At 47.0% G+C, this 26856-nt stretch overlaps 1 protein-coding gene and 1 long non-coding RNA gene across 2 annotated transcripts in view; one reads left to right on the top strand and one right to left on the bottom strand.

Moving 5' to 3' along the window:
• MYH13 (myosin heavy chain 13) overlaps positions 1-25227 on the top strand; it is a 65077-nt gene extending 39850 nt beyond the window's left edge. The window contains exons 22-40 of the mRNA XM_074018595.1: positions 524-766; positions 3966-4142; positions 5190-5335; positions 5439-5529; positions 6508-6897; positions 9679-9805; positions 9894-10012; positions 12357-12553; positions 13028-13211; positions 13708-13873; positions 14554-14678; positions 15955-16263; positions 16348-16551; positions 19056-19181; positions 19489-19659; positions 22574-22678; positions 22781-22876; positions 24389-24523; positions 25127-25227. Coding sequence (XP_073874696.1) covers positions 524-766; positions 3966-4142; positions 5190-5335; positions 5439-5529; positions 6508-6897; positions 9679-9805; positions 9894-10012; positions 12357-12553; positions 13028-13211; positions 13708-13873; positions 14554-14678; positions 15955-16263; positions 16348-16551; positions 19056-19181; positions 19489-19659; positions 22574-22678; positions 22781-22876; positions 24389-24523; positions 25127-25141 — 3126 coding nt within the window. The 3' untranslated portion in view covers positions 25142-25227. The remainder of the gene's footprint in view (positions 1-523; positions 767-3965; positions 4143-5189; positions 5336-5438; positions 5530-6507; positions 6898-9678; positions 9806-9893; positions 10013-12356; positions 12554-13027; positions 13212-13707; positions 13874-14553; positions 14679-15954; positions 16264-16347; positions 16552-19055; positions 19182-19488; positions 19660-22573; positions 22679-22780; positions 22877-24388; positions 24524-25126) is intronic.
• Positions 4420-8710, bottom strand: LOC107127727 (uncharacterized). The gene is made up of 3 exons (XR_001485844.3): positions 8004-8710; positions 7138-7232; positions 4420-5294 (listed from the first exon to the last, which is right to left on the bottom strand). It is a non-coding gene; the product is annotated as an uncharacterized lncRNA (long non-coding RNA).
• Positions 25228-26856: the final 1629 nt, after the last annotated feature.

Below are 26856 nucleotides of genomic sequence, written 5' to 3'. Positions count from 1 at the left end.
AGCAATGTCCTTGGTAGTTAAAAACAAACAAAAAAACAGCATGTATACTGGCCAGGTACAGTGACTCACGCCTGTAATCCCAGCACTTTGGGAGACCGAGGTGGGCAGATCACCTGAGGTCAGGAGTTTGAGACCAGCCTGGCCAACATGGTGAAATCCCATCTCTACAAAAATTACAAAGATTAGCCAGGTGTGGTAGAACATGCCTGTAATCCCAGCAACTCAGGACTACAATCGCTGGAACCTGGGAGGCAGAGGTTGCAGCGAGCCAAGATCACGCCACCACACTCCAGCCTGGGCCACACAGCAAAACTCCATCTAAAAAGAAAAAAAAATGTGTTTATGGGTGATATCTAAGTTTATGTACATGTATGTGTGCAGTGTGTGCACATGTGCGTGCATGTGTGTGCATGACCCATTTCTTGGCTTAGGCCTAGATAATGGGCTTTAAGAGGGTGACACCCTTTCTTTGTAGCATTTTCAAAGAGGCCAATCAAAACATAAAATGACCTGGTTCTTTCAGGAAACGGAAAATCTGATGGACGCTGAGGAACGGTGTGAAGGACTCATCAAAAGCAAGATCCTATTGGAAGCAAAAGTTAAGGAGCTGACTGACAGACTGGAAGAGGAAGAGGACACGAATTCTGAACTGGTTGCCAAGAAGAGGAATCTGGAAGACAAATGCTGCTCTCTCAAGAGAGACATTGATGACCTGGAGCTGACCCTGACGAAAGTTGAAAAGGAGAAGCATGCCACAGAGAACAAGGTGCGCAAACCCAAGGGATTCCCACAGTGTCTTAACCAGGTTTCTCTCTCTCTCTTTGTAAGGAGGAGAAAGGGTGGCGTAGGAGTCCGCTCAATACAACATTGCCCGGAAATGAGAGGCTGGAGTCAAGGAGAAGGGTAGTTAAGTTCCAACAAGTTCTGTCCCCTGCCGTCTTTTCTGTCCCATAGGTTCTCCTCCTCCTCCTCCTCCTCCTCCTTCGTCATCTTCTTTCTTTTTTTGTGTGTGAGACAGAGTCTTGCTCTGTCACCCAGGCAGATCTCGTTACAGTGGTGCGATCTCAGCTCAATGCAACCTCCGCCTCCCGAGTTCAAGCAATTCTCCTGCCTCAGCCTCCCGAGTAGCTGGGATTACAGGCGCACACCACCATGCTCAGCTAATTTTTTGTATTTTTAGTAGAGATGGGGTTTCACCATGTGGGCCAAGCTGGTCTCGAACTCCTGACCTCAGGTGATCCACCCGCCTCAGCCTCTCAAAGTGCTGGGATTACAGGTGTGAGCCACTGCGCCCGACCCCATAGGCTCTTCTCAAACCTCCCTGGCTGTATCACAAACTTCTAGCATTTCATTGAGAGGAAGGACTGTTTCATATTCTTCTTCATTTCCCATAGCACCAAGCGCAGGGATTGCAAACAAGAAGGCCTACAGGGGCCAGCCAGATAGTGAAGGAGGCAGAAGACTGGGTAACACCAAGGATTGACTGAGAGGAGCGAGTACTGGCAGAACAGAGACTGATGCAGCGTTTGGGAAAGTCATTTGGAATGACTTAGTCGAATTAAGAATCCAGATACCCTATGACTCAGCAATTCTGCTCCTGGGTATATAGATCGAGGAATTCTTCCACCTTTCTACAAAGCGATATGTCCTAGGGTGTTTGTAGTGGCATTGCTTGTGGGAGACAGCTGGAGGCAGTGCCAGGGTCCACCACGGGGAAAACAGAGAGATAGCATGTAGTAGGTACACACCAGGGAGAACCACGTAGCCATTAGGAACAATGGGTTGTGCACAGCAAATGTTAAACACTGCTAAATGGTGGGAAAATGTAAGAAAATGAAATATAGGGCCGGGCGCGGTGGCTCACGCCTGTAATCCCAGCACTTTGGAAGGCCAAGGGGGGCGGATCATGAAGTCAGGAGATCGAGACCATCCTGGCTAACACTGTGAAACCCCGTCTCTACGAAAAATACAAAAATTATCTGGGCGTTGTAGCGGGTGCCTGTATTCCCAGCTACTTGGGAGGCTGAGGCAGGAGAATCACTCAAACCTAGGAGGCAGAGATTGCAGTGAGCCGAGATCGCACCACTGCACTCCAGCCTGGGTGACAGAGCAAGACTCATCTCAAAAAAAAAAAAAAAAAAAAAAGAAAAGAAAAAGAAAATGAAGTATACAGCATAATAGCATTTACGTGGACAAAAATCACATGCACACAACACAACGACATACATTTCAACAATAATATGTAAAACCACTTACATGATTCACATCATAATGGGTTGCCCATGAGGTGGGCTAAGGGATGTGAACTGCTGAGTTTAAGAGACAATGACAGTTGACACTCAGAGTCAGTGTTGGATAGACGCTGGGAGTAATGGAAAAAGACACTCGGAAGGGCTGGGGACTGTGGCAAACTGAAGAGCTCTTGCCCTGTCCACAGAAGGCAGTGGTGACTCAGCCCCAGCCAACTGTTGTCAGCAGGGAATGGGAATCCAGCATTTTCAGAACTTCTGGTTTTCCATGAGAAGCCAGAAATCCAAGTTTTACGTGAAGTCTCATTTTTTTCAATGTTGATAACATTTTAAAAACTACAGACCAGGCGCGGTGGCTCACGCCTGTAATCCCAACACTTTGGGAAGCCAAGGCAGGTAGATCACAAGGTCAGGAGATCGAGACCATCCTGGCTAACGTGGTGAAACCCCATCTCTACTAAAAATACAAAAATTAGCCGGGCGTGGTGGCGGCGCCTGTAGTCCCAGCTACTCAGGAGGCTGAGGCAGGAGAATGGCATGAACCCGGGAGGCGGAGCTTGCAGTAAGCGGAGATTGCACCACTGCACTCCAGCCTGGGTGACAGAGCGAGACTCTGTCTCAAAAACAAAACAAAAGAAGAACAAACAAACAAATAAACAAAAACTACTGTGACATTGTAAATAAGAACACTGTAAACTACTATGTGGACTAAAGAAAATATGGCCAGATTCAGCCCATAGATTAGGAGTTAGCAACTTCTGATCTGGAGGCCTGTTGGATGTGGAAAACGTTTCACTTACTTCCTTCAAGTTCCATGTTGGGTGCCCTCCTCCTGCTTCCTGATAACACAGCACTCCTGTTCTGAATTTTCTTTTTTCTTTCTTCCTTCCTTCCTTCCTTTCTTTTTCTTTTTCTTTCTTTCCTTCCTTCCTTCCTCCCTCCCTCCTTCCTCTCTCCTTCCTTCCTTCCTTCCTTCCTCTTTCTTTCCTTCCTTCCTTCCTTCTTTCTTTATTTCTTTTTTACTTTCAAGACGGAGTCTCACTCTGTCTCCCAGGCTGGAATGCACTAGTGTGATCTCTGCTCACTGCAAGCTCCGTCTCCCAGGTTCACGCCATTCTCCTGCCTCAGCCTCCTGAGTAGCTGGGACTACAGGTGCCCGCCACCACGCCCGGCTAATTTTTTTGTATTTTTAGTAAAGATGGGGTTTCATAGTGTTAGCCAGGATGGTCTTGATCTCCTGACCTCATGATCTGCCCACCTCAGCCTCCCAAAGTGCAGAGATTACAGGCGTGAGCCACTGCACCCGGCGTGAATTTTCTTGCATAGCACCTCACGCCTCTCCTCCCCTTCCTGCCTCATTCTAAACCCTATTCAGCCAGCCAACCTAATAAACACATTTCCACAGACGTGTTATGAGCAAATATAGATTGATGTGTTACCCTTCAGAGGTAGCACATTTGCATTTTAACAGTGCCCTTCCTTATAGAATATAATGCCCTCCTTAAATGAATAATCCTAATGGGAGAATTTGAGGCGCCGTGATAGACCGTTAAGGAAGATAAAGAACTGAGAGTCTGTCAATTCCAGGAGGTAAAAAAGTAGTAGCCAAAAAGAAAAGGGAAAGAGGAAAAATGAGCAAAGAAGCAATAGCTTTTGTTGATGGAAGCTTCTGGCTTAATCGTTTTCCATATTAAATCAGTGTCGATATTGTCCCAGGTAAAGAATCTCTCCGAAGAAATGACAGCACTTGAAGAAAACATTTCCAAATTGACCAAAGAAAAGAAGTCTCTACAGGAGGCCCATCAGCAAACACTGGATGACCTTCAGGTTGAAGAAGATAAAGTCAATGGTCTAATCAAAATAAATGCCAAGCTTGAACAGCAAACAGATGATGTAAGGATATTTTACTACTATGCTTTAGCATTTATCACTTGTGGAGGCACAGACAAGAGACGGTCTAACTAGGACGCAGGGCTTGAGAGGTCAGACTCCGGAATCAGCATCCCTAAGTTCAGATCTCAGCCCCATCCTGACCCTGAAGGAGTCTGGGATACTAAGCAAGCTGCTTACCCTTGCAAAGCCTCCGTTTGTGCCTTGTGAAATGGCGATGGAAATAGCATCATCTCAGAGGGTTTTCACAGAAAGCTCAGCACACACAAAGTGTTCAGCAAAACATAGCTGCTATTATTGCTACCATCACCATCATCAGTATTATTAGCATCCACCTGTAGGTCCTTTGGGTTCCAAAACCTCCAATCCTGTTGTAACATTATTAAAGATGAGTTCCATTTGTGGCCACGAAAATTACTATTTCCACCCCCATCACATGACATTATTGTTGATGTAAGAGCCACTTTTGAAGTTTTCAGGTTTTAATCATTATTGTGACTAGAGATTTTCTAGATAACTTTAATGTTTCTGAGCCCAGGGTAGGTGTGCTCCTCCTCTACGCCCCTGTTTCCTGTTCCCATGTGTGCATGTGTGTGTGTGTGCATACACGCACACACACATACACACACATGAATTCCTTGCCTCCCATGGTTGTGTAATGTTAGCAGGGAATGAGTGATGGTGTAGAGCACAGACCTTCACAGTGCTGTCCATAGAAGCCCCCATTTGTATTGTCTGTGCAAGGGTGTGCACCCGTGAGTACCATACCCCTCCATGGAACATGGTCTGGGCCAGGCCGAGTGGGAATCAGTTGAGAGAGGCACCAGGAGGCCCATGAAGGATCCAGCCCCACCCTGGGTAGCCTTTTCTGGAAGACAGAAGAGAGGGGAGGTAGGGGACAAGACTTGCTTCCTCCTGAGGCCAGAAGCTTGCAGCCAGCACCCTACAGGAGCCCCAGGAAGCCCCAGGTCACGTGTATGGCTGCGCTGAATAAAAGGAGCAAATGCTTCCCCAGCAGGGGCTTACTTTTCTACCTGTGTGTCTTCTCAGCTTGAGGGTTCCTTAGAGCAGGAAAAGAAACTGCGGGCGGACCTGGAAAGGGCGAAGAGGAAGCTGGAAGGAGATCTGAAAATGTCCCAGGAATCCATTATGGATCTAGAAAATGACAAGCAGCAAATAGAAGAGAAATTAAAAAAGTAGATATTTCTTTTACCACCTCTGTGTCTCAGCCTAAAAGCCAACTTTCATCCCCTCCAAGAGGCTTGTATCTCATGTTCTTTTTTTAAAATCTATTTGCAGGAAGGAGTTTGAAATCAGTCAGTTACAAGCCAAAATAGATGACGAACAAGTCCACAGTTGGCAGTTTCAAAAGAAGATGAAAGAACTGCAGGTAAAACATCAAAACCTTCCCAATCATGACAATCCCTTTGCAAGAGTGCCCCTCCTCACTCCTTCCCCATTGTTTCTTTAGCTGCTGCTTTCCTTCCTCCTGCTAAAGCTAGAGAAGATGTCCTGTCCTTTCTTTTAGTTTTTGAAAATAATATTTTAATGTTCTGAGTAACCCATAAACATACTTCCTTGCAAAGGCTCAAAATAGGCCCAGTAAAGCTAAATATTATTGATAAGGGTGCTTTGACCACCACCCCTAAGCCCAGTGCCCTCACCATCTTCTCAGAAGTAATGACCAGTTTCAGTGGGATATGCATCCTTCTGCCTCTTTTGCTATGTGTTTTTGTACACATTTAAGACCCCCCAAAAATATATAGTACACATGCAGAAAAGGTTCTTGTTTCTTTATATTCTTAGCATAAATATCACACTGAGAGTATCACTCTGCAACTTGCTCCTTTCTTTTGGCAACGTGATCTGCAGAGCCATCCATGATAGACGTGGATTGGTGTCTACCTGCTCCATAGACTTCTAGAACAAGTCTCCATCACCATCGATTTGTGCATTCCCTTATTCATGGACATTTAGGTTGTTTCCAAGTTTTTTCACCAATGTAATGTTATAATGAATTCTTTTTTTGTTTGTTTGTTTTCTGAGTCCGAGTCTCTGTCACCCAGGCTGGAGCACAGCGGCGTGATCTCAGCTCACTGCAACCCCCACCTCCCAGGTTCAAGCTGTTCTCCTGCCTCAGCCTCCCAAGTACCCGGGACTACAGGTGGCCTCCACCACACCCGGCTAATTTTTGTATTTTTAGTAGAGGCGGAGTTTCACCATGTTGCCCAGGCTGGTTTCAAACTCCTGACCTCAAATGATCCACCCACCTCATGCTGCCTACCTGCAATTCCTCAACACCCAGCCCCTCTCAAAGGAGGCTGCCCCCTCCTCCACAATAAGAGTCCTGATACAGTGATCCTTTCAGGCTCGCATAGAAGAGCTGGAGGAGGAAATTGAAGCAGAACACACACTCAGAGCCAAGATTGAGAAGCAGCGCTCAGATCTGGCCCGGGAACTGGAGGAGATCAGCGAGAGGCTGGAAGAAGCCAGTGGGGCCACTTCAGCCCAGATTGAGATGAACAAGAAGCGGGAGGCTGAGTTCCAGAAAATGCGCAGGGACCTGGAGGAGGCCACCCTGCAGCACGAAGCCACGGCGGCCACCCTGAGGAAGAAGCACGCAGACAGTGTGGCCGAGCTTGGGGAGCAGATTGACAACCTGCAGCGGGTGAAGCAGAAGCTGGAGAAGGAGAAGAGTGAGCTGAAGATGGAGATCGATGACATGGCCAGCAACATCGAAGCCATCTCCAAGTCAAAGGTACCTGACTGACCTTTCTGCTCTTGCAGAATGCAAGGCAGCCGGTGGCCACCTGCCCCTGGGCACATGTAATTTGATGCCTCCAAACCACTGCATGTTCTACACCGAAACCCTCTTCCCTATTTCTGCCTGTTTCCAGTTCCTCAAATTCACTCACATCCTTTGTCTTATCTATTTGGGCTGCTGTAACAAAATATTTTAGAGTAGGTAATTTATAAACAACAGAAATGTATTGCTCACAATTTTGGAGGCCGGGAAGTCCAAGATCAAAGTGCCAGCAAATTCAGTGTCTGTTGAAGGTCTGTTCCTCACAGATGGCGCCTTCTCATTGCATCCTCATGTGGTAGAAGGGGTGAACAAGTTTTCTCAGGCCTCTATTATAAGAACACTAATCCCATTCATAAGGGCTCCACCCCCGTGACCTTATCACCTCCCAAAAGCCCCACCCCCCAACACCACTGGACTAGAAATTATGAATTTTGGGGAGACACAAACTTTAAGACCAAAGCATCAAGACCACTTGATTCAAGCACAGTTGGATGATCTGGTGCCACTGTTTCGCTCTTGTTCCCCAGGCTGGATTGCAGTGGCACCATCTCAGCCCACTGCAACCTCTACCTCCCAGGTTCAAGCAATTCTCCTGCCTCAGCCTCCCAAGTAGCTGGGATTACAGGCACACGCCACCACGTCTGGCCAATTTTTGTATTTTTGATAGAGATGGGGTTTCACCACGTTGACCAGGCTGGTCTTGAACTCCTGGCCTCAGGTGATCCACCCACCTCGGCCTCCCACAGTGCTGGGATTACGGGCATCAGCCACTGTGCCTGGCCGACTAGGGTTCTTTAAGAAAAAAGTGTACAAACTTATGAAACTTAGGCATGAAAGTTAATACTTATAATGACACAAAAGTGTTGCAGGTTACCTTGAAGACTCAAGTTCTTTTCTCCTGAAGCCTCTTTGGGCCATTTGCCAGAAATGCCTTCTAGAATATATTCTGCTTGGGATGACTCCTCTTCCCTCAAACCTTCTGCAGCTCCCAGACTCTCTGGGGTCCATACAAATTGCGGGCCCTGAAGCTTATTTCACAAGCTTCATAGTGAACCTACCTCTGTGCATGACCTCAAAGCAAAGCATTCCTTGTGGAGCACGTGTGCTCCTCGATTTAACACCTGCCCTCCTTGCAGGGTGCTCTGAGCTGTAATAGGAGCTGTTTGGCTGGGCTGGAAGAAGCAGTGGTGACCCTAGAAGTAGGGTTGTGGGCCTCTCACCAAGGGTTTCCTGGAAGGTCAGGGCATCTGTCCAGAAAAGGAAGGGAGATGTGGATCAGAGAACTAGAGTGGTCTCTCCAGCGCCCCCTGCTGCCAGTGTTTAGGGTCTGCGTCCACACTGTCTTGTTTTCCCTTGATTGCTTCTTCACTCCCCGACTGCAGCCTCTGGCTCCGAGTGATGACTCCTTTTCTCCTTTTTTTCTGCTTTCCCATTTGTTTGCCCTTTTTCCCTTTCTTGGTTTTCTTTCTTCCTCTAAGAACTTGGGTCTGTACATGTTCCCCTCCCACACCTCTCTCTCCGCGAGCCAGGCCAGCCTGCAGGGGAAGGTGGGTAGGAAGAGCCTCCAGCATCCCCCACGCACTGTGCCTATAAACAGCCCCCACCCCAGCCTCCCTCTCTCCAGAATTGCCGTGTGCTGCTCTCTGTTCTCAATTTTAACATCCAGGGGAAGCAGCACTTCATGCTTCTTTACACTTTCTCAGTTGGCCCCTTTCACGTCTCTTCTTGCAAGTCGCCATCGCTTTTCAACCTTCCCTGCTTTGATTCCTTCATGCTTGTGTGTCATCTTCTCACAGAGATCCTAAGCTCCTCCAGGACTCCCCTGGAATCAGTATCCCTGCTTCCTCCACTGCCAGCTCATACTTCGCATTCTAAGGAAAAACATATGCTCCATACATTTTGTTTTCTATTTTATGGAGCAGCAGGAGGAGAGAAAGGTCAACACACATAAGGGTTTTGAATAAACTTCACAAAAATACAGGCCAACTGGAGGCTGGGGAGGTGAATCCCTTCATACCACCTCCACCATCGGGAACCTTTTGTGTTATTGAATGAAATGCTTAACACTGTCATCTGAATATATTGCTTGAAAATATTCACAGGCTTGTATTGCTTGCAATTATTCACAAATTACTTATATTACAAGAGGATCCCAAGGATCCACTTAAAAGTGGCATCTTCTCAAAGGGTTGTTTACAAATCATTAAATACTTACCTACCAAAAACTGATGTTCCAAGCGATTGGAGATTGAGCTGCATTCACAAATCTGAAATGATTATGTTTTTTTTTGTTTTTTTTTTTTGAGACGGAGTTTCACTCTTGCTGCCCAGGCTGGAGTGCAATGGCATGATCTCTGCTCACTGCAACCTCCGCCTCCTGGGTTCAAGCGATTCTCCTGCCTCAGTCTCCCGAGTAGCTGGGATTACAGGTGCCTGCCACTATGCCCGGCTAATTTTTGTATTTTTAGTACAGATGGGATTTCACCATGTCGGTCAGGCTGGTGTTAAACTCCTGACCTCAGGGATCCACCCGCCTCGGTCTCCTAAAGTGCTGGGATACAGGCGTGAGTCACTGCGCCCAGTCAATTATGATTTTAAACTGACTCTTTTTTTGTTCTATATTTGTAGTTTTATTTTACCTGACAAGAAGCTAAACGATCACACGGTTCAGTTCAATGCTGGGCACTAGGAATCCATTTTTTCCCATTCATGGTGACTTTCTGTTTGTTAAAGAGTAACATAGAAAGAACGTGCCGGACGGTAGAAGACCAATTTAGTGAAATCAAAGCCAAGGATGAGCAACAGACACAGTTGATCCATGATCTGAACATGCAGAAAGCAAGACTACAGACCCAGAATGGTGAGAATGGGCAGGGCTCTGAGGTCCAGCCGGGCCATGGGAGAGGGTGGTCGGTAACACTGACGTGGGGGCCACATCTGTTTGGTAGGGGAGCTGAGCCACCAAGTGGAAGAGAAGGAATCTCTGATTTCACAGCTGACCAAAAGCAAGCAGGCCCTCACCCAGCAGCTGGAGGAGCTTAAGAGGCAAATGGAAGAAGAAACGAAGGTAAAGATATAGAGTCAGATTGAACCTGAGAAACCAGGCTGTATGACCACTTCACCTGTGAAGCTGGTCGGAGCAGTGCTACATCAAGAAACCTGCTGCGGCCGGGCACAGTGAGTGGCTCACGCCTGTAATCCCAGCACTTTGGGAGGCTGAGGCGGGTGGATCACGAGGTCAGGAGTTCAAGGCCAGCCTGGCCAAGATGGTGAAACCCCATCTCTACTAAAAATACAAAAAAAAATTAGCTGGGCGTAGTGGCAGGTGCCTGTAATCCCAGCTACTCAGGAGGCTGAGGCAGAGAATTCCTTGAACCCGGGAGGCGGAGGGTGCAGTGAGCCAAGATCACGCCACTGCACTCTAGCCTAGAAGACAGAGCAAGACTCCGCTAAAAAAAAAAAAAGAAAGAAAAGAAGAAACCTGTTGCTTCTCCTGTCTGCCTTGCAGCATGGTGCGAACCTGTCCTTTAAAGTTAGAGGACCTTGGCATTAGATCTCCTTCTTCAGGGATAGAAAACCATACCCATGGTGGTCCATGCCCTCTGTCCCCCATAGGGTAGTCTGAGAAACTCCCCTCTCCAGCCAGGGCACCTCCTCCCGATCACTGTACACACTTGAGCATTCTGCCCAGCAATTCATTCCGGCCACTTGAAATCCCTTCCTCTTTCTTCTTCATTATTCCTGGTGTGTCACCTCCTATACCACCTGATTTTAAGCTACCTTCCTCCAAAAAGACTCCGTGGTTTTGGGAGCACCCTGGAGACAGTTGCATAAACATGAACATCATGGCCTTCTTGATTTCAAGATCCAGATACTATGTTTATAATATGTGTCTCCCACAGATCTGTAAACTCATGGAGGGCAAGAATAGTTTGTCCTCACTCTACCTACTTTGCCCAGAAGAACAGTGCACACAGTAGGTGCTTGGTGCTGCCAATTCGTGTTCAAGTATCAGAATAGGGAACCAAGAGTCCACAAAACTGCATGAATGGAACTCCGAGGTTGCTGTACACTGGCTAAGACTTATAGGGCAATCTTCTGGAATTTTCCCAAGCTCCACCTTTTTCTTCTGAAAAAGGACAAGTGCCATATTTGTCTCCCATCTTTCTGTTCTGTGGTGAAGATCTTCAGTAGATGAGGGGGGGCAGGGGGAAGTGATGAGAACCCAAGCCTGAACAAGTACTGAGGAGGGCCACTGCAGGAGGAGCCGGCTGTCCTTTGGCCACGATACAGCAACAGCTGTTTTCCTTCTTAGGCAAAGTTTCCCATTTATTGCCTTTTTTTTTTGAGACGGAGTTTCACTCTTGTTGCCCAGGCTGGAGTGCAATGGCGCGATCTTGGCTCACCGCAACCTCTGCCTCCTGGGTTCAAGTGATTCTCCTGCCTCAGCCTCCCAAGTAGCTGGGATTACAGGCATGGGCCACGACGCCCGGCTAATTTTGTGTTTTTGGTAGTGACAGGGTTTCTCCATGTTGGTCAGGCTGGTCTCAAACTCTCGACCTCAGGTGATCCACCCGTCTCGGCCTTCCAAAGTGCTGGGATTACAGGCATGAGCCACCACGCCTGGCCTATTACGTTTTTAAAAAGTTGAAAATGTACAAATTACTAAAGTGAGCTGACAGAACTCTCTCTTTGATGGTGGCACCAGAGGGCGTCTTGTGGCCATTATAGTCGGAGCTAAACTGTTGCCCTTCCGTCCCTCCACATGGGAGGGAGTGAGGGACGGATGCCTCTAGGCATGTCTTCTCTGCCTAGAAGGAGGAAGTCGGGCCGTGGAAACAGCAAAGCTCACATCAGCAGTCCCCAGTGTGGGGACACAGCCCACTGGTGAGATCAAAAGATGCTTTCAGGCTTCTCCTGGTCACAGCATTCCGTACCATTGCATCAAGTAGCGAGAAAATTCTTCCCTTTTTAATTGTTCCAAACCTTCTGATTATATCAAGGAAAAGGCCTCAGCATGAACCATACTTCCTTAGTATTTGCTTATTTACCCTATTAAGAAATAGAGCGTAGACCCCAGGCATGGAGTCCCAGCAGGCAACAGTACCTAGCGAGACGTGATAACATTGCTTTATTTCCATTGCACTTACGGTTACCTTCTGTTTATGGCAAATGTCAGTGGTTTTCCACTTACTGTCCTGTAACAGTTCACTCTTTTGTTAAATATATTTAAATATAATTAAGGAGCCCACTTGAAAAAATTAAATAAACCAGGCGATATGCTGATATGGCAAATTTGGTGAAAACAGCATAGGGATAATTCAAGCTGGGGAAAAGCTATTTAAATAAAAATACCTGAACTTGGAAAAGGGTCAAATGTTTTTGCAATTTGTCACCACTGTCATTCCCAGGCCAAGAACGCCCTGGCACACGCCCTGCAGTCCTCCCGCCACGACTGTGACCTGCTGCGGGAACAGTATGAGGAGGAACAGGAAGCTAAGGCCGAGCTGCAGAGGGTGCTGTCCAAGGCCAACAGTGAGGTTGCTCAGTGGAGGACCAAATACGAGACGGACGCCATCCAGCGCACAGAGGAGCTGGAGGAGGCCAAGTAGGGACTCCAGGGTGGCAATAGCAGGGGGAGCCTGAGGGCACAAGCCAAGAGACCAGGAGTCTTCGTATCTTGAGAGATTGTCTCTTTCCTGCCCATGCCTTTGTGGTTTCTGAAACATTCAGATTGTGCCCCCCACCCTCTGCGGGTCTCCCTGTCCTTCTTCTTGGGAATGTCCATTCCCCCTAGCTCCCTGGGGGGCTCCTTAGGGACCTGCTTTGCCACCAAGCATTTTGAGACTCTCCCAGTGACACTTGGATCCTCTCCACTCACCAAATCCTAGGTCTTGCTCTCATCAAACATCAGTCCCTTCCATGCTATTCATTTCCCTTCCCATCTGACAGTTACCTTCTGAAATATTCCACCTTTGCCAAGGGGGGAAAAATCTGTTTTTTGTATTTCTCTTCCCATCTGACAGTTACCTTCTGAAATATTCCACTTTTGCCAAGGGGGGAAAAAATCTGGTTTTCATAGGAAAAAACTGGCCCAGAGGCTCCAGGAAGCAGAGGAGAACACGGAGACGGCGAACTCCAAGTGCGCATCCTTGGAGAAAACCAAGCAGAGGCTGCAGGGAGAGGTGGATGATCTGATGCTGGATCTGGAGCGCTCCCACACTGCCTGTGCCACCCTGGACAAGAAGCAGAGGAACTTTGACAAGGTCCTTCCCCAGCCACTTTCTCTGTGAAGAAGGCATGGGGATGATTCAAGTTGGGGAAATGCTATTTACATGAATATACCTGAATTTGGAAAAGGGTCAAATGTTTTACAGTGGCAGTGGTGAAAACAACAGTTTCACACTTAGATGTGTGAGATACCTGCACATCCTACAAGGCCCCCAGTTGGAGCATCATTTCCCAGTTTGGAGGACTTGAGGTGTCTCTTGACTACTGTGACAGTCCCTCCAAAGGCAATTTTGTTTCCAGTTAAAGCTAATTCAGTTCCATTGAGATCGTAATGTCTGTGAGAACGCAGCAGAGGGCCTGCAGGAATATCACAGTTTGGGGTCCCGGATCTAGAACAGTGCTCCTCCTCTTTCTTCAGTCCCTAAGGATGGAAGAGCAAAACGTTGGCATTACTGACAGCCCTTGTTTGCAGGAACTCTTCCGAGTCACCCCTGCTTTTTGCTTATCCTATGTCCCTTTGTCATCTCCCAGGTCCTCGCAGAGTGGAAGCAAAAGCTGGACGAAAGCCAGGCTGAGTTGGAAGCTGCTCAGAAGGAGTCCAGGTCACTCAGCACCGAACTCTTCAAGATGAGGAACGCCTACGAGGAGGTGGTGGACCAGTTAGAGACACTGAGGCGGGAGAACAAAAATCTGCAAGGTGAGCTCTCTCCACCACCGGTGTGTGCTACGTCCCCGTCTCCTCCTGCCAACCCCTTCCCCATTTGGTCACAGCCATCTGCAGATGCCTTCTTCCCACTGCCCCACACAATCCTCAGCCATCATGCTTCACATTACTCAGTTTGCCCCAAGGTCCAAACCTTTTTAATGTAAGGCACAGCAGGAGCTAAGTCTCATTTTCGAGAACCGAAGGCACAATGGGTTGCTGAGCCCCCTGCTCTGTTAGAGAAGACCCTTCAGTGATTCTGCCTCTAAGTGGCTCTGTATTCTTGGGTATGCCACTGAATCCCTTAGGACCTCACACTTCCAATCTACAAAGTCTGAAGACCACACCCAGCACTTTCCAAAGCCCCTTCTGGTTCTGCAGACTATGATTCTACGCCTTTTCCCCACAATTGTTTTCTCTGGTCTGCTCTATGACCGTTTTGTATACAGTACTTTTGAAGTTTTAAGTTTCTATTCTTCACTTGTGGTTCCTGTCTGCCTAGTGCAGGTGAGGTAACACATCCGTCTTGCCAACACCTCATCCGAACAGCTACCCTGTATTCTCTCCTATATAAACGTCGCGAATGAATCGCCCATCCCTGAATTGCCTGGCAAATGCCTATGCTATAAACTGGAGCCTGTTGAAACAGCCTAAATCGAGCCTGTCCTTTGCAGAAGAGATTTCCGACTTAACTGAGCAGATTGCAGAAACTGGTAAGAATCTTCAGGAAGTGGAAAAGACCAAGAAGCTAGTGGAGCAGGAAAAGTCAGATCTGCAGGTCGCCTTAGAAGAAGTGGAGGTAAGTGTCTGGGCTATGACATTCGGAAATTCAGGAGGACCAGGAACTGAAAGAGGCTGCCCGTCACCACCCCATGGGGCCCTTCCTGCCAGGAGGCCCTGAGTTTCCAGTGGGAGAAACGTTCAGCCATCCCAGGGGCTGAAACATCCACGGGCTGCTACTTTATCTCCTGGGTGTCCTCTGGCACAGTTCCCCTTTTGAAAATAAATTAATGTGTTCATTATGTCTTCAATGTCTTCCTCTCAGGAAGCAGAAAATCAATCACCTAACATCCTGAGAGCAGTGCAGAATCTCTCAGTTACGTTTAACACAGAGGCACAGACAATCATCTTTGGCCAGCAAGAATCCTGTACAATCAAAACACACCCAGAGTCTCCTGATGCAGTCATCGGCGGTGGCCAGGATGACTGGTGGTTTCTAGGGAAATACGAACCAACACAGGATAACAGGAGAGCAATTGCCCTGTGATTTTGGAGAATAGGATGACTCTCGATTTATGGTTATTATTAAAATAGACACCCTCAGTAAGATTTTCACTAATTAAGAAGGACACTCTATCTCAAGTCATAAGAAATTTGTTCACGAGGGATGCAAAGTTTTAGTCCCAGTTTCATCACTATTAGGGATATTTGGGAGCAAGTCAAATACTCGGACCTCTCTGAGTATTGTTCTCTTCATCTATAAATCGGTATAAGAATACCTACTTGCAGCCGGGCGTGGTGACTCACAACTGTAATCCTAGTACTTTGGGAGGACAAGGCAGGCTGATCACCTGGAAGGTCAGGAGTTCGAGACCAGCCTAGGCAACATGGTGAAATCCTGTCTTTAAAAATACAAAAATTAGCCAGGCACAGTGGCGGGCACCTGTAATCCCAACTACTCCGGAGGCTGAGGCAGGAGAATCGCTTGAACCCAGGGGGTGGAGGTCGCAGTAAGCTGAGACTGAGCCACTGCACTCCAGCCTGGGCAACAGAGACTCTGTCAAAAAAACAAACAAACAAACAAACAAACAAAAAACCTATTTGGGCTGGGCACCATGGCTCACACCACCTGTAATCCCAACACTTTAGGAGGCCAAAGAGGGAGGATCACTTGAGCCCAGGAGTTCAGGACCAGCCTGGGCAACATAGCCAGACTCTGTCTCTACCAAAAAAAATTTTTTTTAATTTAATTTTTTTTTTTAAAAAAATACCCATTTGATTATATGGGGATGAAAATACCCATTCATGAAGGTGGCTGTCCACAGTACTCCCAGTCACTCCTTTGCTTTCCTCAGGGTTCCTTGGAACACGAGGAGAGCAAGATCTTGCGCGTCCAGCTAGAGCTGAGCCAGGTAAAATCCGAGCTAGACCGCAAGGTCATTGAGAAGGATGAAGAAATCGAGCAGCTAAAAAGAAACAGCCAGCGGGCAACGGAGGCCATGCAGAGCGTGCTGGATGCTGAAATCCGCAGCCGGAACGACGCCCTGAGAGTGAAGAAGAAGATGGAGGGAGATCTCAATGAGATGGAGATTCAGCTGGGCCACTCCAACCGCCAGGTGGCAGAGACCCAGAAGCACCTGCGCACGGTCCAGGGCCAGCTCAAGGTGAGCACGGTGGCTGCCTCTGCGTACCTGGACGGGCTCCAGCCTGCCGGGCAGCTCTGGCCTCACCCCGGGTCTCCCCTGCAGGACTCCCAGCTGCACCTGGACGATGCCCTGAGGAGCAATGAGGACCTCAAGGAGCAGCTGGCCATCGTGGAGCGCAGGAATGGCCTCCTGTTGGAGGAGCTGGAGGAAATGAAGGTGGCCCTGGAGCAAACGGAGCGGACCCGCAGGCTGTCGGAGCAGGAGCTGCTGGACGCCAGCGACCGCGTGCAGCTCCTGCACTCCCAGGTGCGTCAGCCCTCACTCCTCCGCTGAAAATCCACCCTGGGCCAGGTAGCGCCTCCTGCACCCCTAGCTGCTTCCGCTATCCCTCGGCTCAGGGCCCACGCTGTGGGAAGGAGCACCCGGTTTCTCCCAGACTAGTGGTCAAGACCAATTTTCTTTAAGCTTGCTTCTTGGAATAACTGACTCTTGATTGACAGATTTCTGAGCTTTTTCTGATCCAAACATTAAACATCTTGCACGTTGTAGGGAAATCAGAGCAGTGAAGGATTAATTATTGCATAAGGCGCCTGGAAGTACTATTTAAGAGGAAACCTTAGAATATTAAGATTTTTTTCAAAATAATTATTTTTGACCCGCCTCAGTGCCACACCTATAATCCCAGCACATTGGGAGGCCAAGGTGGGAGGTTCGCTTTAGCCCAGGAGTTGAGGCTGCAATGAACTATGATCTCACCGCTGCACTCCATCCAGCCTGGGCAACAGAGGGAGACCCTGCCGAAACAAACAACAACAACAACAACACACACACACACACACACACACACACACACACAAAACACAAAATAATTATTTTTATAAACGTTTTTAAAACTCCTTTGTTTAAAAAAATAGAAAAAACAAGCAAATACATGGAAGAAAAAAGTCAAGCATATTATTAACATTCTGGGGTCTCTCATTCTTAGGCCCCTTGTGAATTATATAAATATTATGTTTTTGCCTCTAATCCCAGGACTTTGGGATTGTTTGATCTCAGGAGTTTGAGACCAGCGTGGGCAACATGGCAAAACCCTGTCTCTACCAAAAAAAAAAAAAAAAAAAAAAGAATTTTAATTAAAAATAAATGCATATATATAGAGTAAAAATATGAGCAATCTTTAGCAATCTCTTTTCTTCATTTAACAATCATGAACATATTTTGACCTTTTTTTTTTTTTTTTTTTTTGAGACAGAGTCTCGTTCTGTCACCAGGCTGGAATGCAGTGGTGCAATCTCAGTTCACTGCAATCTCCACCTCCTGGTTAAAGCAATTCTCCTGCCTCAGCCTCCTGAGGATTACAGGTGCACGTCAGCACACCCAACTAATTTTTGTAGATACGGGGTTTCACCATGTTGGCCAGGATTGTCTCAATCTCCTGACTTCAGGTGATCCGCCAGCCTCAGCCTCCCAAAGTGCTGGGATTACAGGCGTGAGCCACTGTGCCCAGCCTCGACATCTTTAAATAGTGTTCTGTAATATGATTTTTAATGACAGAAAAGTAGGCTATTCTACCTGTATATTATTGCACTTTCATTTAATCAGTCTTCTGTGGTTATTTTATATTGTTCTCAATAAAAATTTTACTTTTAGAAAGGCTGTTTTGATGAACTTCCTCATAACTAAATTTTCATATGCTTCCATGATTACTATCACTTAATATGTCTAGAAGTAAATAAATTTCTAAAAATGAAATTTCAGGTTCCAAACAGCAAAGATATTTGTAATATATTATAAATTGTTCTTTAATAAGGCTGTCCCAATTTTTATTTCCTCTGGGAAAATGTGTGAGAGTTCTCTTCTATAAATTCTCGAATATTCTAGCTCTTATTTTAAAAATCTTCACCAATTTTATTGCCGAAGCATACCTCACTGAGTTTTTAGTATGTTTTTATTGCTAATGAAGTGGAACATTGTATCACATTTCTTGGCCGTTTGTACTTCTCCTAATATGTTTTACCCATTTGTACTTTTTGCCCTTTTTGTTAATTGATTTGCCTTATTTATATGTTAAGAAAGGGAATATTTTCTTCTGTAATATACATTGCAAATGTTTTTCAGTTTGTCATCACCCTTACAATTCTATTTATGGCATATTTTGATTATTTGAATTATTTTTCATTTTATATAGTATGTCTATCAATCATTTCCTTGCTCCAAAACACCTTTTACTGAATAATCTATCCATCCTCAGAGATTTGAAATTCTACTTTTATCATTTACTCAATTATTTGATGTACAATTCTTGGGTCTGTTAACTGAACAGAAACAGGACTTTCTGTTCAGTTAAGAATAAAGAAAGATCCCAGTATTTGGGAGGCCAAGGCGGGCGGATCACGAGGTCAGGAGATTGAGACCATCCTGGCCAACACAGTGAAACCCCGTCTCTACTAAAAATACAAAAAATTAGCTGGGCGTGGTGGCGGGCACCTGTGGTCCCAGCTACTCGGGAGGCTGAGGCAGGAGAATGGCGTGAACCTGGGAGGCGGAGCTTGCAATAAGCCGAGATCACGCCACTGCACTCCAGCCTAGGTGGCAGAACGAGACTCTGTCTCAAAAAAAAAAAAAAAAAAAAAAAAGAATAAAGAAAGAAAGAATAATGTACAGTACTGTACCCAGCAGGTCACCCATGTGAAAAATAAGAAATGGAACAGGATCACGATTTACTTCCTTCCCCGCCCAACCCTCCCCCTTCCAATTTTTTTAAGTGCCCAGATAGAACCCACACCCCTGATATCTAATTCTTCTTGTAGAACATGAGCCTGATAAATACCAAGAAAAAACTGGAGGCTGACATAGCTCAGTGCCAGGCAGAGGTGGAGAACTCAATCCAGGAGTCCAGGAACGCAGAGGAGAAGGCCAAGAAGGCCATCACGGATGTGAGCTCTGTTCTTCCTTTTCAGAGATGGGGTTTGGAACTGAGAAAGGGGGGCCTCTGAGCCAGGGCGTGGCAAGTATGTTTCATCTCTTATGACCACAATCGGTTAGTGGTGGCTTCCCAGACAGATGGAATGAGGTACAGTCTCAGCAGCGGCAAAGTGGGAGGGGAGGCTGAGGAATCAGCAAAGACTGGCTGGAGTCAGACAGGGGAGGCTCAGCACCACGATCCCAACATTCTCCTCTTCTGCAAGCTCCAGGTAGGGATGGGCGGACGGGGCCTCTGATGTGTCCTGTGAACTTAACCAGGCCGCCATGATGGCTGAGGAGCTGAAGAAGGAACAGGACACCAGCGCCCACCTGGAGCGGATGAAGAAGAACCTGGAACAGACGGTGAAGGACCTGCAGCACCGTCTAGACGAGGCTGAGCAGCTGGCACTGAAGGGTGGGAAGAAGCAGATCCAGAAATTGGAGAACCGGGTAGAGTTTTTGAGAGGACTCTTACTCTGAAAGTGACAGCCTCAGACAGAATCACAGTCCAGAAATTGAGATGGTGGGAAAAGGCCATTGATTGAATAGATTGCAAATTCAGTTTCAGGACTGCTTGCAAAATTCCTTGTGAGCCTCATTTCTCACCTCTTTCTGTTTCATCTGTTCCTGTGCCCCAACACACACACACACACACACACATCTATTTTGGCATGCTCACACCTCGGTAAATGTAATATCATGATGTGTGTTAATGTTCACATTCCGTTTGCTGTGTAGATTCAGATGCACACACATACGTGGAGAAAGCTATGAACATATACTTTAAAATTACACATTTTGATGCATTTACATTTTGGACCAAGTTTCACTTTGATAAACACGGCCCATCCTACATAAAATCTGCAGTTTCCGTTTTCTCCCAATCTCAGGTTTCCTTCCCTCCCCAGCTCTTCTCATCTTTCAGTGCAGGCTGCAGTTCTGGCACAGGTATGTCTCTTGCTCCAGCCCCCAAAGAGGGCGATCAGGGCTTCTTCCTTTAGGTTGATGCACCAGAAAAGTTCAACGCCCGACACCAGGACATCCTGCTCTTTCTTTATCTGGGAGCGTATCCTGCAGTTATTGTTCCGTTTCTTTGCTGACTGTTCCCTTTGTTTCCTGTCCCCCTTGCTTTTCCTTTTAGACCCATGTGGTTTATTTCAATCATTTTTAAAATGGGCTGTACTAGCGGTTGACATTTTGGAGGAGGGCTCTGCGGAGGAGGCTGTTCCAGTGTCTCTTGTCCCAGGGAGACAGGAAATGAAAGAGTGGGAGGAAAGGAGGAGGAGGAGGGAAAGAGAAGGAGACAACTTTTCCCAGCAGGAAGGCCCCCAAATACTGTCATTCTTTATGCAAACCTGCAAACCACCGAGGATTTCCTCCCCAGGCACATGGTCCCATTAAATGTGAAAGGATTTTTTTATGGGGGTGCTAAAAACAAGGTAGACTTTTTGAATAACAAAAGTAAACACCAGGGAAGTTAGAACTTCCCCCCAAGTTCTTGAATGTTTATTTTCAATGGTCCCCAGTCCTATTCCATCACAATGAGTTTAGGCCTGTTCTTCTCATGGATCCCTCCTATGTGAAAAGGATTAGGTCTCATGACACCTTCTGCCATACTATGATTCCTGGATTGGCAGGGAGCCCTTGGCCACTCTCCCCCTCCCATGGTGCCTTGACTGTCCTCCCATCCCCTGCCAGTTATGTGACTTCCATAAACCTCACAGAAGCCTAGAAAGAATTCCTAGGAAAACAAACGTTTTGTAGAACCTGATGGAAGACTTTCCTGGGTCCAGGAGGTGGAGGGTGGGGAGGTTTGGGGAACAGTGCCCAGAGTAAGCCTGTCCCACTGATAGTTTTCAGGATTGATCTAGTGAGTCTCCAAGCCAGAGTCGTCCCTGCTCTGCAGCCACTGTGATTCCTGGTGGAGTGGAGAATGCAGCTGGCTGCTGCCCCTCCTCGGCTTCAATCTCTGGATTGTGGAGTTGGGACCACAGTTGGTGACTTGTGTCCTCAGTGGCTACCCTTTCCCCTCAAGACTTCGGGAAAGGCAGAAGCAACTATGAAATTAACAACACCTGTGTAGTGCTTTGTCCTTCTAACCATACTTTCACATACTTTAATTCAATCTCCACATTTGAGGTAGGCTAGGCAGGAAATATTATCTCCATCCCAAATACACGGAAACTCATGCTCAGTGGTGGCAACTGACTTGCTTTGATCTATCAAGTGGGCCTGGAGAATGCTTTGATTACTCCTAGCCCAGGTTCTCTTCGGGATCCCTGCTGCCTTACTTGATCTGTAATCAGGGCAACCATGAACAGCTGGGCAGGTTTCACCTGCAAGGACAGGTCAGGTTAGCTTTTGCTGCCTTTGCCAACTACCTGGCTCCACAAAAGGGTGCATCTGTGCAAAGCCTGACCCACCAGCTATGCTCTGTGTACCTGAGGCTGCCTCTGCCCAAGGAGGGCATCTTCTTCTCACTTGCTCAAAGCACCTGCATGGACTTGTGGTGACCTTGTCAGTAAAATACGGCTCCTGAGCCCTAGGAGGAGACATCTTGGCAAAAATCCCATTAGGGGATTTTTTTTTTTTTTAAACTTTAATTTCTGGGATACATGTGCAGAACGTGCAGGTTTGTTACCTAGGTATAGACGTGCCATGTGGGTTTACTGCACCCATCAACCCATCATTTACATTAGGTATTACTTCTAACGCTATCCCTCCCCTAGCCCCCCGCCCCCCGACAGGTCCCAGTGTGTGATGTTCCCCTTACTGTGACCACGTGTTCTCATTGTTCAACTCCCACTTATGAGTGAGAACATGCGGTGTTTGGTTTCCTGTTCCTGTGTTAGTTTGCTGAGAATCATGGTTTCCAGCTTCATCCATGTCCCTGCAAAGGACATGAACTCGTCCTTTTTTATGGCTGCATAGTATTCCATGATGTATATGTGCCAAATTTTCTTTATCCAGTCTATCATTGATGGGCATTTGGGTTGGTTTCAAGACTTTGCTATTGTGAATAGTGCTGCAATAAACACATGTGTTCATGTGTCTTTATAGAATGATTTATAATCCTTTGGGAATGTATCCAATAATGGGATCGCTGGGTCAAATGGTATTTCTAGTTCTACATCCTTGAGGAATCACTACACTGTCATCCACAGTGGTTGAACTAATTTACACTCCCACCAACAGTGTAAAAGTGTTCCTATTTCTCCACATCCTCACCAGCATCTGTTGTTTTCCTGACTTTTTAATGACCATTAGGGGATCTTGAGTTCACGCTAGAATGATTGGCCCATGAGTCCATGAGAGAAGCCTGGGAGAGGAGACTTGAATTCTGTGTTCTTTTCATCCTACCCAGGTGCGGGAGCTGGAAAATGAGCTTGATGTGGAACAGAAGAGGGGAGCTGAAGCCCTGAAGGGAGCCCACAAGTACGAACGCAAAGTGAAGGAGATGACTTACCAGGTAGAGGTCCCAAAAACCTCCTCAGCGAATGCTGTATGGACCAAGCCCCATCAGAAGTGGCCATAGGTTTGCGGGCCCCTGCCACGTGTACCCTGTTTGCAGGCTGACGAGGACCGCAAGAATATCCTCAGGCTCCAGGACCTGGTGGACAAGCTGCAGGCCAAAGTGAAGTCTTACAAGAGGCAGGCTGAGGAGGCGGTAAGCACAGGAGGTCCCCGGGAGTGCCCACAGACAGACAGTCCCTGGGGCAGCCTGGGTGTCCCCGCCATCCCCGAGTGGGAGCAGGTTCCTGGTTGGTAAAGTCCTCTGAGCCTCAGGCCTGAGTTTGCATTTGCAGGCTATAAACACAGAGGCACCTGTCCTCTTCCTCTCTTGGTCCATGTTAAGTCTTCCCCACCTTCTCCACCTCTGTGTCCTCTTGCCTCAGCCTACTTGACCGACCCCCTTCATCCCCTTCATCCTGCCCACCGTGACTTACTTGACCCACCCCAGCGCATGTTAGCCTACCCTGGCTGGCACTGGATCACCCTGACTCTCTCAAACCACCCCAGCCTACCCTCCCAACCCTTCCTGCTCCCATGACCTGACCTGAGGTACCTCATCCTAATTCCCACCATCCCACCACAGCCCACCCTCCTAGGCATCTCCAGCCTTCCTCAGCCCTCCCAGCTCCCTCCACTCCATTCCATCCTTTGTGATCCGCCCTTTGATCAAATAGGTGAAATCAACAGGAAATAAATGGAATGGGCTGAAATCTGTGTTTCCCAAAGTGTCTTCTGAGGACACTGGTTCTGAGGGATGTTAATAGCAGGAAGTTGGGCTGCCATGAGGAGGAGCTTATTATTTTACAGAAAAGAAATAGTTTGGGAAAATCTCAGTTAAACAAAGTTACACTGGTTGCTTTACTTCAAGGATTTCTCAGATTGTGTAGATGTTGTAGAGTTTCATATGTCATCAACCCTACAAAGTGGAAGCGGGGTTCCAGAATATACCATTTCTCACACTTCATTGACTTTGGAACCTTCTTATTGTATGCAGAGCATCCCACAGGGCTACTGTTCTAAGGACCAAAATTTAGGGGAGCCTGCCCTGGACAAATGACTGAGTTTCTCCCATTGCTCTTTTTCCTCCCTTCCCTAGAGCCTGGTTGGTTCAATCCTAACCTCAGGGAAGCAGATTTGAACTGGCTCAATATTGAGAGCAATTCGTGCACATGGGATGAGTACAGTCCCGGCAGGTTTGGCAGGCTAGAGGGTGCCCAGGAGGACACCTTAGTCAGGAATCCTTGACATTCCCCCAAATAGACCAGTACAGTGGCCTGGCCCTAGACAAATGATGCTGGGCAGAGGCACAAGATGAGGGAGACTTGGGCCATTGGTCTCTATACCTTCAGATGCCTTGGGAGAGCGCTGGACTTAGGTCTCCCCCAAAGATCTCTGTGGAACAGATACCATATAGAAGAGGTGCGAGGGAACATTTTTGGAGATCCTAGGAGGGACAGTAGCACCTGCAAGGTGATTCGAGGCAGTACACATGGTTGTGAGCTCGGAGCCTTGTCCTCACACTCTGGAGAAAGCCTACCTGCCCTCTTTGCCATTGGGGAATCCAAGGCCCTGGTTGCTTAACTCCTCAGAGGCCTTCAGGGACAGGGCACCTCATAATCAGACTGAGGGGCTCCATAGCCTCATAACCCCTCTGTCTCCTGTGTAGGAGGAGCAGGCCAACACGCAGCTGTCCAGATGCCGGAGAGTCCAGCATGAACTAGAGGAGGCCGCGGAGAGGGCGGACATCGCCGAGTCCCAGGTCAACAAGCTGAGGGCCAAGAGCCGAGATGTGGGCGGCCAGGTAAGAGCAGGTACCTGAGATGTAGGGGCCAGCTAAGAACAGACACTGAATATGGGGGCCAGGTAAGAGGCGAAAGCCTGAGTGTGGGAGGCCAGATAAAGGCAGGTACCTGAGATGTGGGGACCAGGTAAGAGCAGGTACCCGAGATGTAGGGGGCCACGTAGGAGTGAGTACCTGAGTATGGCTTCTTCCCAAGAAGTCCCAAGCCCCAGGGGAGTCCCATGGACCACCCAGGGAGAACCTGGAGGATGACTGTTGATCCTCTCTTTCCTGCTGCTGGTCACGCACTCCCAAATGCTACTGTTTTAGCAAAGACTCCTGTGGTTCCAGGCTCTTGGGAGAATGAGCAGTGAGGCAGGACACGGGCATCCCTGTCTCTCCCTGTTGCTACAGATGCTGCCTATGAAGCCCCTAATTTGCAGGGTATTTGTCCTGTCGCTAGTAGCTAGATTGGTTTGCTTTTACAATGTGCAAAGGGAAACAATGCCATTCCTTAATGTTTCTCTGAAGTTCCAGATTTTCCAGCTGCTCCACTTCAACGTGATGTTCAGTCTCCCGTTTAGTTGACTCATTTCCTATGTACAATTGTTTTTTCTCCCACAGAAGATGGAAGAATGAGGCTCACCTGATGCTCGTTGCCATGGGACACCTCAGAGAGAGTGGAGGGAAAATGTGTGAGAAATAAATTCTCCTAAATACTTGGATTCCCGGCTCTGCTGTGTTTATTATCATGGTCCATTCCTCTTCCATGAAGCTGTATTTAGATTCTTGCTGCTCTATTGTAAATATTAAATAAGGGATGTGAAAGTGGAGGATCTTTGCTCCAAGTAGAACACATGGAAATTCAAACCATGGCCAGGTAAATAACTAGCTTCCACAAATATTTAAAAATAAAGACCCTATGTCACTCTACATCTCTCAGAATAGCTGTTATCAGAAAACGAAAGATAAGTGTTGGTGAGGACGTGGAGAAAAGGGAACTCTTGTGTACAGTTGGTGGGAATGCAGATTGGTACAACCTAATGGTAGTTTTCCAAAAACTTAAAAATGGAACTACCATATATGATCCAGCCATCCCACTGCTGGGTATATAAAAAAGGAAATTAATCACTTCCATGTTTATTGCATCCCTGTTCACAATAGCCACAATGTGGAACCAAAATGTCCATCAATGGATAAATGGATAAAGAAAATGTGTATATATGTGTGTATATATATGTAGATATCTCATATATATGTATATATCTTCACAATGTGCATATACATGCAAATGTGCATATATATCCAAATTTGAATATATATTCATATACTATTGCGAATACTATTGGGCCATAAAAAAGAAGGAAATCCTGCAATTTGTGACAACATAGGTGAACTTGGGGGACATTATGCTAAGTGAAATAAGCCAGGTACAGAAAGACAAGCACTGCATGACCTCACTTCAATGTGGAATCTAAGATAGTCAAATTCATAGAGGCAAAGAGTAGAATAATGGTTGCCAGGGCCTGGGAGTTGGAGGAAATGGGAAGATGTTTGTCAAAGGGTAGACATTTTCTGTTACACAAGATGAATACATTCTGGAGATCTACAGCACCGGGCCTATCTATAGTTAATAATGTATGCATGTATTAAAACATCAATTTGTGCATCTGAAATATATACAATTCCTTTTGTCAATTATACCTCAATAAAGCTGAAAACATCCCGAAGGAAGGAAGGAAGGAAGGAGAGGATGGAGGGAGGAAGGAAGGGAAAGAAGGAAAGAAAATAAAGATCCTTTCAGATAACCGTAGCACAGTTTCCTCCTAGGAGCTCATAATTCTTGCAAATTCACTTCTCCATTTTCTGTCTGAATTTACAGATAGGGACACTGGGGCCCAGATGGATTAAGCACTCTGACTATAGTTGTCTAGGGCAGAGTGAAAATTACACCCTGGAGATCCTAGACTTGCAGGCTGCCAAGCAACTCTGCTTTTCCATCCCATCCTTTTTAGAGGCTTTGTCATATAATTCTCTCATGCCCACCCATAGTTCCCCTTAACATCTGAGAAGGTAGTAGGTACTGTCAAACTCATTACTCCTAGGAAGACAGATGCTTTAGAAAAGGTTGGATAGGAGCTCAGGTACCACCTTGCTCCTCCTTCCAGCTAGGGTAACTCCTCCCCACCTGCATGGAGCCTCCTCAGAGTGTTCAGGGCCAAAAGGAAAAGGGAGCAGCTGGGTCCAAAGAGATGTTAACTTTCCAAGTCCAAGACGAGACTGGACCCAGGCACCATTCTCCCTCCTCAATGGGAAAGAAAACTACTGCTAGTTTCACATCTCTCTCTTGGATC

This window comes from Macaca fascicularis, chromosome 16, assembly GCF_037993035.2.
Source record: "Macaca fascicularis isolate 582-1 chromosome 16, T2T-MFA8v1.1".
NCBI classification, from domain to species: domain Eukaryota; kingdom Metazoa; phylum Chordata; class Mammalia; order Primates; family Cercopithecidae; genus Macaca; species Macaca fascicularis.
Note: the sequence above shows the minus strand (reverse complement) of the source record. Positions and strands in the feature narration are given on the sequence as shown.